The 14,401-nt window shown below is 47.0% G+C and overlaps 1 protein-coding gene across 2 annotated transcripts; it reads right to left on the reverse strand.

Annotated features, from left to right (window-relative positions):
- Positions 1–167: 167 nt before the first annotated feature.
- On the reverse strand, positions 168–12,192 carry LOC108153488. 2 transcript variants are annotated; one of them, XM_017283529.2, is made up of 7 exons: positions 12,103–12,192; positions 6,075–6,161; positions 3,567–3,683; positions 3,039–3,489; positions 1,932–2,537; positions 1,658–1,853; positions 168–1,588 (listed from the first exon to the last, which is right to left on the reverse strand). In XM_017283529.2, exons 2-7 carry the CDS (start codon positions 6,093–6,095, stop codon positions 1,558–1,560), a joined length of 1,422 nt encoding a protein of 473 aa, XP_017139018.1. In that variant the 5' UTR covers positions 6,096–6,161; positions 12,103–12,192; the 3' UTR covers positions 168–1,557. The 2 variants fall into 2 exon arrangements, with proteins under 2 accessions (XP_017139018.1, XP_017139017.1); XM_017283528.2 differs by having other exon boundaries at positions 1,914–2,537.
- Positions 12,193–14,401: the final 2,209 nt, after the last annotated feature.

Raw genomic sequence — 14,401 nt, forward strand, 5'->3', positions numbered from 1 at the left:
CCTGGTCAAAATAGTTAAATTCAAATACTGAAAAATGTTGAATTCAATTGAAGAGTCCCCTGCAGTTGATCTTCACACCTGTTTCGTGTTTGTGGATCTGAAGATACTCTGGTAGTGGCTCTTCGAGGACATGCATTGCCTTAGACCAAATCATATTTCCAGGGATATTCATGGGGCGTTTTATTTTATTAGCTAGTACGAGTATGTGTCAGATCTCATATCAATTTTCAGTGTCTTGGAGACAGTTGCCTTTATTATTGTATAATAATTGTATTAATTTGTCAAACTTAACGATTTCATTATATAACTTTAGTTTAAAACCGATTTGTGCATTTCTCTAGGCATTATAAATACAATATTTGATTGCCCCCACCATCCGCATCGTAACTGAATTCCTTTTGCCAAAGCCAGCTTGCAAAAATGTCTCAAATCTCCCTTAGATTGTTTTCGATATTCTAGGAAGTGTTGTAAATAAATTTGCGCCCTTACAAATTACAAATCTAATTGTGTTTTTTCATTTCTTAACGATAAGCCACAAGCTTTAAAGCACACTTCAATGCGTTTGTATAGTGTATTGTTTAATTTAGTTTAATTTTGGTTTTGCTTTAATTCTCGTGTATTTCGACTCATTTTGAAAAATCCTCTGGTATTGCTTATCTCGCGTGAGTGTGGGCCGTGGGGGGGAGTGAGTATTGAGGAGTGAGCTAATAAACTTGGTTTATATATTCAATGCTACACAATGCAACAACTCTAAATAACAATCTCGAATCGAGTCCCATACGGGGAGTATCAATATCAATATCAGCTAGGTATGAATGTATATAACGCTTCTGTTTCTGGTTTCCCTGTGGAACCCTTATTATTTTTTTGTATTTTTTTTTTTTTTTTTTTTGTTCTTTTGGTTTGCTATCAAAATATTTTCAACAATGAATCTAATCAAAAAAACATACGCAATTGTACAATTCTCAATTATTGTGCGACTTCTGTCTCTGCCTCTCGCTTGCTTGGTACAAAACTAACAAATGCCCGCGCTGCCAGAGGCTGGGGCTGGGCCTGGACCTAATCCTGGGCCTAGGGGGTGGTCAGTCCTTGCAACTGGACCGACAACAAATCTGCTCGTATAAATACATACGAGTACGCTATATAATATACAGTAAATATGTGTGTATATGTATATGTCGGTACTTTTTAAATGCGTCTCTGAAAAATAATCTGTCAACATCTGATTTTGATTCAAGCTGCTCCTGAAGCCGAGGGGCTCAGCAGCCAAAGCTAGCAACGTAGGATGCCACAGCCTCGGCGTCTAATAACAGTAAGTCAGAGGGTACCCATCCACGAAATCCTTGTTCTTCTTCTTCAAATAATTCTGCAGGTCTCGCGCGCGTTTTCCAATGGATGCCAGGGGGGTGGCCTAGGCATTACGGATTACGGATTACGGACTAAGGACTAAGGATTACGGTTTACTGTTTACTGATTACAGACTAAGTAGTTCCAGTGGATGCAGTGGGTGCAGGTGCAGCTCGCCTTACGCATAATCCATCCCCTCTGGCCTGGCCTTCATCTCGGCTTTTTCACCAGACTAGTGGATCTGTAGGAAGAGGAGACTCCTGATGATTAGCAGAGGATTGCAAGAGGAATTAGAGAATCGACCACTGACCTCCTAACCCCGTGACGTGGACTGACAGGCGGTGTGTTACAGGGCGAAGGAGGGGCGGAGCCACCCGACGAGCCCCGCGACGATGATATAGACAGAGTGGAGGCCCGCGGCGCGGAGCAGCCCAGATAAATGGCGGATCCCTTGTCGGGATCTCGCAGATCCACGCGTGATCCGTGGACGGAGGAGGGGACCGAACCTGTGTGACAGAACAAAGTCTTACGGTAAGTGTTGGAGATACAGCGGCTTCGCCATTCACCCGTGTAGGCATGCAGACCTGCCGGACTGCTTCGCGGACGCACTCCAAAACCGCTCACGGTGCTGGCACTGCGCTGCAGCTGGGATGAGGATGAGCCGTCGCCCTCCTTGACCTTGGACTCCCTCCGGCTGCCGGCACTATTCACCCGGGGAGTGCCGCTCGAGGAGCTTCCTGGCCTCGGCGAGCACTGGCTCTTGTAAAGCTGCTGAGAGCGCTGCTCCGAGCGCTGCTCCGAGCGCTGCTCAGAACGCTGCTCAGAACGCTGCTCCGAGCGCTGCTCCATGCGCTGCTCCATGCGCTGCTCCATGCGCTGCTCCTGCTCTCGACGGGCGTCCTCGATCGCAGCGGCATACTGGGCCGCCTCGCTGGAGGTGGTGGGCGGCTGGTCGAGGGGAATATCGTCCTCGGGTATGGAGGTGCGGTCGTTGCCCACCGAGCGGCGGGGCAGCGGCAGGGGCGAGTGCTTCGGCGATGTGGGGCAGGACTGGGCGGCGATGCCGCTTACACTGAGCGTGCTGGACGAGGCGTTGGCGTTGGAGGATTGGGCACGGAATCGCGAGTGCGTCGAAGCCGTCGAGGGACGGCGCCGAAACAATCCCTTGGTGGGGTCCATGTTGCAGACGCCTGCAATCACACAATAAGATGGATGGAAATAACTTAAATAACTTGCGACACCCATCAATTTTTATTGGTCTAATGTTTTAATTTTTTTGACGTCCTGCGGACTTTTCTTGGATTTACGACGCCTTCGTCGTTTGGTCGTAGCTTGGACTTCTGGCGCCTTCTGCGTTCCTTCTGGGTTCTCGTTCTCGTACCACCTGGCTAGACGATTCATGTGCGACGTGCAAGTACTGTAGCGGCTGTCGTCCTCTATCTGCCCATCCAGGTTGTTGACGAAGTGACCCTTGTCGCTGTCCGCATTGTGGTAACGCACATTTGGCATAATTTCTTCGCCGGAGCTACTGTTACAGCATTGAGAGGACTCTTCGTATAGGTCCTTGGGGGTCCTATTGAAAGCTCGGCGCTTCCACTTTTCCACCACGAGCCTCAGGGTCTCGCTTCTTAGCCGATCCTCTTCAGCCACCCCCTCGTCGGCTACGGAACTGGAAGAGGGACTGTTCGCACCTGTAGGACACTTCTCGCCGCGGGAACAGTTGCCCTCGCAGATGTCCCTGTTCTGCAGCAGCTCCTTGTAGTTGTTCAGGGCCGTGGCGACCTTCAGGCGGTCCAGCTGCTCCAATGCCGAAGATGGGAAGCGCTCCCTTAGCCGGCGTCGCTCCTCTGACAGCTTGAACTGCTCAAACTCCTGCAGCTGGTTCTGGAAACCGGTGTTCGGATTGGCTACGGCGCGGCCCGCGCGCACCACCTTCAACGCCTCCTTCCAGTTGAGATGCGTGGACGTCATGATGTAGGCCACGGCCACGGTCACCGAGCGCGACATTCCCGCCAGGCAGTGGATGAGCACGTTGCCCTCCCGCAACCGGGCGGCGTGGATAAAATCGTTGCAGACGGAGAAGTATTGGGAGAGGTTCTGGTCCGGCGTGTCCGAGGCCATGACGCATAGGTAGTGTTTGTCCTGCAACGAATCGGAGAACAGAGTTATCAGGATCGCCGGGATCCGAGCATGGAAATGGGTGGGTGTTGTCCACGTACCGGTAACAAACGTCTGGGACTGTCATGTATGGCGATGATGTGCGAGATCTGGAATCTCTCCAGCTGCGCGTGATCCTTGGAGTCGCGGTAATTGCCCACATACAGTCCCGGCAAGACCTGCAACAATAGAAGGCGATAAGTAAAACAATAGTCCATATTGTAATAGTATTGTTATTTCATGAGACAATTTAAATATGTACGTTTATTTTTGCAAACAACTAGCGAGACCTCTACTTGTATATCCTACTTTTATGCTCAGTCAGTATATGTGCATATATGTGAGCTTATTATTTATGTACTTTTACACTATATTTTCCAAGTAACTCTACGAAATGCCGCCTGCCCTTTCTCTCTGTCTTTTGGTAGCGCTGTTCGTAGAAAAGGATCATGAGAAATGGGAAAAATAAAGGGAGAGACCGTTATGTTCTAATGTCAATTCTTGCACTCCGTTTGTCATCTTTACACCTAACGACCTATTTGATGATGTAAATCATCTGTTACTACTCTTCTCACAGTTACACCCGCCGTTATATCTCGCTTCCCTCCGCGAGGGAGCGCACACTGCACGAGGAAGAGTACGTGCCATCGGCGAGACAAAATGGTAGAAAAATAACGTGTGGCCACGCTGTTACTTAAACAAATCAGAAATCAGTATTGTAGAAATGTTGAAGATTAACTGATTCTGTGGCTTAGATCCAAAGGCAATGTTTTAATTAAATAAATAGTAATCTCCGTGTTGATATTGTATGTATGTGTACAACGCGCTAGACCTGGTGAAGACATATGGATATGCGTACGAGCAGCTTAATTGGGGGTGCTGCTCGTGGCTTCTGCATTATGTTACCATCAATGATCAAGTCCATGTTTTCGTCAGAGTGCGAATCTCCCACAACGCATTTTGAGGGCAACGACTCGCTGCCGTCTACACCGGTATTCCGACCCAAGGAACCAACACCAGCGCAAACATCCACAGGATTTGCGATTTGTTCTTCACCACTGCACGGCGCTTCCGCTCCTCGATATCCTCACCCAGGCCAAGCTGCCCCAAGTCGCACGCTGCCCACAATCTGGCGTCGCTTGGGTTGCTCCATGTGGAAAGCAATGCGCGCCCTTTTGGCCGGAGTGGGTTGGGGCGGGAGTCTGCCTCGCCGGCATTACTTTTGCTTTGATGTTTTAAAAATTAGTCACAGAAACTAACAACTGGAGATTATGCCGGATCTGTTAAGGACTCGTTTTCTTGCAGACTCTTGTGGTCGGTACAACGTTGCTGCTGCGATGGTTTTATGTAGATTTTTGTTGCAGCGACCGATCCGATAATGTCGTAGGTATTGCATGGCCCAAGCCTTTTCGAGTCGATTGCCTGTTTGATTCAATGTACATACCTCTACGATATGCCAGACATAAATATAATTTTCCTACGAACGGTGTACGTTTTTTGGTTCGTGTTGATTTATCTCTTTCAGAATAGTTCAAACTTAGGTTCGATTTTTGTTGCTACTACTTCCCACTTAAGTGGCGTGACGAAAATCTGCGATTGGAACGAATAAAATGCATGCATGCAGAGCACGAATTTCACCTTGAAACAAAACTGAAACTGCTCGTGGTTGCCTACGTTACGTTAATTGTTAATACGCTACGTAGTGCAGGCATCAGTGTGCCGCAACAATGAGTCGATGATTCTATCGATAATAGATATATGCATCGATGATAGCCACAAAAACCGGTAGTTTGAGCGAGCGATATATGACATTAGACTTTGCTAACTGACTGTTTGCAAAGCCAGGTACAACAGAGACAAGTCTGCAGTCACGACTTCCCACAGGGTATCTCTATTTTAGCAGTTTTACAACTAACTTTGTTGCGAAGAGAGAGATGGCAGGAGAGAGAAAACGCAAAATCAGTCTTTTTAGGCGTCCTCGGACTCATCTCCCGGTTGACAGTCGAAGAAGTGAGGCACTGTTTGGATCTTTAAAGTATAACAATCGATAATCTCCGCCGCAGCGCTACTCCCAGCTGGACACGAAAGCCACGCTGACGCATATATGTACATATATCTCTCGCTCTCACTGAAGGCTTTTCCCATACGGCCATCTCTTTTTTCGCAGCTACGCTTCGAATGTCCTATGGCCTATGGTCCTATAGCTAAGTATAATGTCACAAGCCCATTACCAATTAAAACTTATCGTCCCATGATATCTCTGTCCTGGACTTGATGTCTGGTGAAGTCCAGCAATAACACGCAAAGAACGTTTTATTCTGGGGATTACCGAAACAGATTTAGATTAAATGTAGGGTAAAAGACCTGCTGCAAAATAGCATGAATATAATCCAAATTGTTACGTCGATAAGCTACCCAGCCACATTACGGCCAATTCATGGCGACAGTCCTGGTTTGATTTGTGAAAATTAATGTATAAAAACTGAAATTATTGTACGGTACGGTAAGGCCTTGCCCGTATCCGTGTCCGAACCTTGAAACTGTATGTGAACCATAAATTTAGCTCTTACCTTGTTCATGCCATTCCCCATGTTTCTTCATTTAAAAGTTGCGGCTCACTTCCTCAATTGTCAAACGAATTGTCCAAAAACACAGTGCTGCAAGAGAAGAAAAGGTAGACGAAGGGGCTTAGGTTTTGAATCCTTTCATTGGACAGACTGGGTGAGGGGCGGAGGGTCTTTCCTTCCTGCTGTCTGTCTGTCGGTCTGCGCTTTTGTTGTGGTTGGCCCTGATGAAAGTGCAAGTGGCAAGATGCAAGCTGTTGCCACTGCCACTGCCACTGCCACTGCCAGGGCCGGGGTCGCCACACCACGCCATGCCACGGAAAGCCACCTTAGCCGAGACATAATGGATGTCTTTGCCACCGCCTTCGTCGCGGAAGTAAACAGACCTTGACGTTGACTCTGCCACTGGCTTTGTTGCATCTCATTAGTGGGACAGACAGACAGACAGACAGACGGCAGAGAGACGAACGAAGGATACTCCTAGTATTGGTATTCGAATTGGGCTGAAATGCCAGAGGTGGCCCAGCCATCATCCGGCGGTGCTTGTTTGGGCCCCAACCGTAGGCAAGGCTAAGTTCTCTCCACAGTTCTGTCCTTGCAACAGTTGGTTGGGCCTTCCTTCCCCCAATGCTTCCTTCTCGGAAGCGCCTCAGAGACGACAGCCTCATCACAAAGTCAAGTCGTAGGCAGTACACCTCGAGTTATGTAACCACAAACACTCACACACACACACACACACACACACGCACACAAATACGAGTGTGTGGATAGCCCATCCTTTGGGTGCACTTGGAATCCGCCACATTTGCATAAGTGTCTCGAGTTGAGGCAATGAGTAAAAGTGTCGCTTTGTTGTAATTTCATTCCCGGCACGTTGCCGTGGGACCACGGGCATTAAATTGACTGACACATCCGTGGAGGAGCAGATAAGGCACGTGTGCCGTATGGAGCAAAAGCAGCTGCCATTTGCCAGTCCGCTCCATCCCTTCATCCCTCCATCCCTCCACCCCTGCGCCCCCAGTCCTTTTTGCACAGAAAATTACGAAATTAGAGCAGTCAATCCTCTTCATCATCTCGATGGTATCGGAGGCAATTGATCAGCCGAAATAGCTGCTTAGCCGCTCTCGGACCGCAGCGGCATGGATTCAAGTGCATCCAATCACCATTACAGTGGCTATAAATAGTCTGGGCCCCCCTCGTGTCCGCCTGAGGTGGACGGCTGTGGAGCGACCAGTGCGCCGCCATTCAATTCAAATCAATTGATGTGACACTTCCCAGCCTCGCAGCCTGCTCTGCTATTCCGCGCTTCTGTTTCGCTGGCGAATCTCCCACAGCTCTCCATGGCCAGGGATTGTCGGAGGTTTCCCAGGAAAACTGCTTGTCGGAATCGATTGGCTTGTGTGCCCGGCGATGTCCTGCAGCATCGCCTTCGTCGTCTGTGACCATGTGAGCGTTTTGTGTTTGTTCAGCCTGTGGCCAAATATTTTAGGGGCCATGATTGAAAAACATTTTTGCATTGAATTCACCGACAAACTCCTAATGAAATCGCATTGTGGCTGGCTGTCTGTCTGTCTGTCCCGCCATCACTTGTGGGCTGTTTGCCAAAAGTTTTTTTCCCCGGATTTGGGCAAAGAAAAAAAGTGTTGCATGCCCCAAGGCCCAAAGACATTGAGCGAGGCTCTGAATTTATGGGAAACTTTAATCAAATTAAATTAGTTCCTGCCCTCTCCCTGCCCCGCATCATCTGATTGCGCTTGTCAAGATTTTCATGGGCTGCCAAGTTTTCCACTTAATGTTTTTTCTCTTGTTTTTTCAACGACAGTTCTTTCATTATCATTTCCCATCAATCGACTTCTAATTCCGACTTTTTGCTGGGCACAGCACAGCGTGCCCAATGTCAGTCGATGGGGCAGGAGCACTACTCGCATATAGTATATAGTACGGTATGTATGCATATAAATTAGCTGAATCCGGCCTTGTACAGTAGTACACCTCCACATCCTCCTCCTCCTCAGCGCCTGCCGTCTAGCAGTCAATTATATCGTTTAGACATTCTACATGAGCAATAAAATACATGCAAGCGGCACCAGAAGCCACACCTACTAGGACGCGGGACGGGACTGGGACTGGGACTGGGACTGGGAATGGGACCAGGACGGGGCCTTTATGACTCCATCGCTGCTGGGCTTGCTGTTTGGTGACTCAATGACAGCGGATTGGAGTGAAGCCCCCGCAGCGGTTCTGCTCCACCCCTCCCAGTCCCAATGCCGACTCGATTGCTCAGTGACTGTGAAAAAATGTGCCTTTTCCACGAGTTTTGTTTATAATAAATGTCTCGGGCAAAAGGACACAAACAGGAAACACACACAAACACAACCACAAGCCCACACACACACACACACACACATGGATCTATCTAAATATACAGAGGTGGTCAAAAGTATTTACACAAAGACCTTTTTTTTGCAAGTTCAAGTTTAGGAGTTGTTTTTGTTGTTGTTGAAATCAAAGTACAAAAAAAGCTTTACGGGCAAAAAGCTTGATCTACTAGGAATTGGTTGAAAGAAGAATTGGAAAAATAACTGTTAATGGGCAAAAAATAGAAGCATGTGAACTGTTGTCAAAAGTATTTACACAAATTTGCATTGCTTCAGAAGTATTTACACAATGCAAATTAGAGCTTATTCTTAGACTTGGTTTGACTTAGTGCAGTTGTTTTTTCGTTTATTGCAGTTGCAATAAGTAAATTTAATTTAAAATTTAAAATTAACTTAGTAAAATGGTGAAGACAAAGGAGTTGTCTGTTGAAACTCGATCCGAGATCGTTACAAAATTTAAAAGCGGGGTTTCAGCGTCGGAACTGGCCAAAACTTACAAAATTTGTAGAAAAACCGTTTATAATCTGGAAAAGAAAAAGGACACGAATGGAAACTTACAGAACTTAAAAAGAAGTGGAAGGAAACAAGCGATGGATGAACGGGAATGTAGACGTTTAATTGGCATAGTCGATAAAAATCCGTCGATACGCCCAGTTAAATTGTCTGCAGATTCGCAACAATTGATTGGCAAAAAAGTCTGTGATGCTACAATACGTCGGAGATTGAAGAAGATCGACATACGAACGTATACAGTGCGAAAAATAATAGAAATTTCCGAGGCAAATAAAGCAAAACGCCTCTCATTCGCATTGGAATACGTTAAAAAACCAAAGGAGTTTTGGTACAATGTTTTATGGACAGATGAAGTAGCTTTCCAGTTCCAAGGCTCATTTTGTAAAAGAATTATGCATCTACGACAAGCAAAACAACAAAGTGCAGTGCAACCATTAAACAGATTTGGTGGAGGCACAGTGATGTTCTGGGGGTGCATGTCTTACTACGGATTTGGAGACTTTGTTCCAATAGAAGGCACTCTGAATCAGACCCGGTATCTCGTTATACTGAATGAACATGCTTTTGTGTCTGGTGACAGGCTATTTCCCATCTCCGACTGGATTTTACAGCAAGACAATGCTCCATGCCACAAGGGATCGGCACCTTCAAAATTTTTACGAGATCTCAATGTGGCTGTTCTTCCCTGGCCTGCGCAGAGCCCTGATCTCAATATCATAGAAAATGTTTGGTCGCTTATTAAAGGACAAAGAACAATTGATAAAAGCCGAAAACGCGACGCTACCATCGAGGAAGTAAAGGAAATTTGGTCGAAATTGGAACTTGGATATGCTCGCCACTTAGTGGAATCAGTACCAGCCAGGTTGCAAGCAGTTATTGATGCCAAAGGTGGAATTACAAAATATTAATCATTATTATTATTATTCATCCAACAAATTTAAAAAAAAAAATCATTAAATCATAATAAAAAATTAGCTTAAAGTTTTGTGTAAATACTTCTGCAGCATTAAAAATGTGTGTAAATAATTTTGACAACTGATAAGCATCACTTAATTTGCTTCTCCTTATTCGCACAAACAGTTATCTTTTCCAATTCTTCTCTCATTCAATTGCTAGTAGATCAATCTTTTTGGCCTAAAAGTTTTTTTTTTATTTAGCTTTCAACAACCTCAGGAAAAGCTCCTGAAATTGAACATGCAAAAAAAAACTCGTTGTGTAAATACTTTTGACCACCCCTGTATATGTTCTGAAGGGCGATTAAGTTTTGCTTCCTTTTGCTGCCAGGCAGGCAGTTTTAAATAAATTCAAAGGGAGCCTCGGCTTGGCTCCCTTTGCACCCGTACACATGCGGCATGCGGCTCACAAAGCAGAAGAGATCGGAGAGGATGGGGATGGGGATGGGGATGGCGATGGGGACATCATGTTTGCCATACACGACTGGATAAGGATAAGGGCAGCCAAGCTGGCAACCAAATAGCGCCGCTTTGTCTGGGGAGGACTTCAATGGACTGGCAGGATTGGAGTCCCACTCCTCGGACAGAAGCCGCCGCCTGGGAGAAACTTTCTCTGTGGGCCACGTGCTGCCATAAAATGGTTTATTAACATGAGGGGAGGACCGGGAAAGGCATGGCTGGTTGTGGATTTTATGAGCATCGAAGATTCCATTGCTGGAGGCAAATATTTGAGTAGTCCTCTCGGGTTAGGGTCCGGGTTCGGGTTCGGGTTCGGGTCTGGGTGCAGCTCCTAAACAAACGCTGGGACCAGCAGAAACTATTCCTCGATGGCCACAGGCTATCTGCTGACCCTTGGCCACCCCTGGCCAGGACCCCCGTTCTATGTTGTCCGCTCTCCAACATCCTTGACAGAGACAAAGTGTTGCAATCGCAGTGGCAGTGGCAATAAAAGCCAAATGGATCGCCCGGGCGTCACTGTTCCCCATGATGGCGCACATAATCCGACCCGAGGACATCAGCCATGATTCGCCATACAATTCATCTTTCCCCCCGTTCCGCCCACCCCCACACTCTCCGGCTGAAGGCTAATTAACTGCATTCATGTCCAATCCCATTCTTTATAGCCAGGGCGACCCCTTCAAAAGGTGACAATTTCGGCCTGTTGAAGCACTTGGCTCGGAAAGTTTTAGCCGCTGTCGGAGCCCAATTTAAATAAATAATTAGGGTGGCAAGGGGTACAGGAAGGGATCAGGCAGGCAGGGGAGGTCGTGCATGCCTCAAAATATTAATTTCACTTTACATATGCAATGACAGGAACACAAAACCGGGCTTGGGCCATGCTCTTTTTGTGTGCAACAAGGGAAATTAAGCGAAATGGAGCGCATGGATGGGGCTACGTATCAGATGAAGTAGAGCTAACAGAACAGGATGGGAAATGGGATTCCAGCGATACAGAACCTTTTTAATTAATAGACGCAATAGATGATAGGTAGCAGAACCGAGTCGGAAGTGGTTAAAGGCAGGTAAGAGGCAGTCCCCTAATCAAGCGTGAAAGTAAAAGCGTGGCTGGAATTCCTTACATCCTATAGATACATAGGTTCGTTATGGATGTCTGTCCGAATCAATCTATTCAGGCATAAAATATGCATACCTGCGAATACGACAGATCCGTCCGGATACAAGCTGGATCTAGGACCAGACCCTGACTCTAGCTCTTGCCCCACGCCACTCGAGTGGAGTCATCGCAGTGTTCCCCGCCACAGTCACGTCTCGAGCCATTTTCACACCAATTTGCATTTGACGGCCAGATGACAGGGGCACGACCTGGCCCGACTCTGCCTTGGTCTGGGCCAGACATTACACATACGACCCGTGGGGCATGATTTACATGGAAAACACTTACGCGCTCCTGCCACGGGACTGGGATTCCGTTAATTCCCAGGTTGCGTGCCGTAGCATCGAGAACCAACACACAAACAACAAAAAATAACAAAAAATAACAAAAAATAATTTCACTAAAATGGCCCGAAAGCTGCAAATTACGCCATATAGCAGTGTAATTTTCGGGGCATTTGCGTTTAGCGGGAACCAGGAGTTGTGGAGCAGGAGTTGTGGAGGGTCAGGCGCCAGGCGTCATCGACCAGGAAAGCGACCCATTATAGGACCATTATAGGGGATAGCTAAACTTACATTATCGTTGCGCTCCTCTGCTGACTCCTTCGTCCCACGCCGTAGGGTCAATGTAACTCCAGCATGGGGGACTTTGACTTCGAGTCCGACTCCTGCTGCTCCAGCTGCTCCTGCTGCTGCAGCTGCTGTTGCGACGACGACGAGAGAGGGAAACTCCCGTCTGAGTGGAAGGGAGAGTGGGGGGTCGCGCAAGGTGCCGAGGTGAGCGAAACCAAGCAACTCCTCGAAGACTGTTATATCACGACGAGGACGCCGCAGCGGCCGCAAACGTAAAATTTTGATTCGTACTTAGCTCCGTTCCGAGTTTCCGATTTTCCGAGTCGCCTTTCTCTCAGTGTGAACGCAAAAACTGAATTTTGTGACAGTTAGGGCTGCCGTTTACTGTTGTGTTCCTGCCATGCCGTGCCGTGCCAGCAGAGTGTGTATCGAAGGGCGGGCGGGCGTGGAGCAGCAGTAACCACGGCTACAACAGCAACAACAGCAGCCACAAAGCGATTAAGTAGTAGGAGAAACAATGAAAGGCGAACCGCAAGAAACGCAGCGCGAGAAAAGTGGAAGGAAGGGAAATAAAAAACGAGCTGCAGCCGCCGCGTGAGTGTCGTGAGGTGGAAGATAGAGAGCGCCAAACAAAACGCCTCAAACGCTGGTCAGAGACTGAATCTGAAAGGAAAGCGCTTGCAGGGAAAGCGCTCAGCAGGACTCGGCTCGAGTGGAGTGCAAAAGGCAGAGCCACCGACGGCGGCAGCGGCATCAGCGGCAGTGGCAGCGGCAGAGCCAGCCACAGACAGCCGAGGGTCATGAATGGGAACCCGAGCCGAGCATGCGCTCTCTCGCAGCGCGCCAAAATTAAAGCTCACTCAAAGCAAAGCTACGACTGAGACCGAGAATGAGAGTGAGTGAGAGTGCGATTGCGAATGCGAGTGCGAGTGCGAATGGCATGAAGAGAGAGAGAGAGAGGGAGAGTGCGTAAAAACCTTTGATTCAGTTATATAATTGGTGGCCAGGTTTGGTGGCGTTTGTTTTGCTGCCATATACTCTACCAGGTATAGTGGTACCTGTCGGTCGGCAATTAACGCCCCACCAATAATCAGGGAACTGCCACTCCCCCCCCAAACCCACTAGCCACAACGAACGACTTCCGATACGCTCATGAAACGCTTAAAGGAATCCATTTTTGGGCACTAGCTGTAAAGCAGTGCTGTAAGGGATTAGCGAAGAGGAACAGTGGGATCAGAGGAGCAATGCAATATCGAAAATATTTCATTGTGGGTACTCAGTGTACTCAGTGTTGAGTAAACACAAATTTATTATTATAAATCCCATTAGGAAATTGGCTTAGAGCTTACTAAAAAATATACTAATGTGTGTTTGCATCTCCAAAGGTAAACACTTTCTGAGTAATTGATTCCGATTATTCCAATTTTTCCAGCTCTATATCACTTTCCGTCCTTCTCCGATTTCAGCTTATTTCAGCCAAAATAATCACTTGCCGCGGCTGACTCACTCAATTCGATTTGTTTTGACGGGTTGCAGGGGTCCCATAAAAGGAACGAATTCGCATGCGATACTCTCACTAGAAGTATCACCCACTCTTTCCCGTAATTCAGACATACATATGTACATATATGTATATATGTACATATGTACCGATGCGTAGCTTGGCAAAAACCTAACCGATTTTACTCGGTGGTCTTTTGATACCATTGCAGTCACAGTACTGGTACTTTTATCAGATTTCTTAACAACTTTGGGACATGCTGGGCATTATCTAATATTTGTCGGTTCTTGGTGAGAGAATTCTAGCTTCGACGTTCTCTTTGTGACTTTTTGCTTTAGAATTTCGGATTCCGAGGAAAAACGTCTGGGATGCAACATGAATTTGACTTCGTTTTTGCATTGCGTTTCGCCTTTGTGGCTATATTAGATGGCTTTCCCCTACACATATGTATATAATATATATGTACATGCATTTATCATTGTGTAGATGCGTGTGCTTATAGAGAGATGTGTGCAATATTTAATTATGAATTATTTCAATTTTATATGCTCGGCCGACGCTGTTGTTCGGGCGAAAAGCTAGAAAATATTTGGAAAATACATCGAACGGTTAAAGCAGCTTTCTGTGTGGGCGTGTCGCCGGCCAGGCGACTATCTATGTATGTACATACATATGTATATGTACGATTGTACATATGCATCATTTTGGCATTCTGAGGAAAATGCCTTGGCCGTAGGTGACGCATCGTTCTACAAAAGGCAACAGCGCTAAGTAAACAGTGGTTGACCAGAGAGCAGTATG

Source organism: Drosophila miranda, chromosome XR (assembly GCF_003369915.1).
Source record: "Drosophila miranda strain MSH22 chromosome XR, D.miranda_PacBio2.1, whole genome shotgun sequence".
In the NCBI taxonomy this organism is placed as follows: Eukaryota; Metazoa; Arthropoda; class Insecta; order Diptera; family Drosophilidae; genus Drosophila; species Drosophila miranda.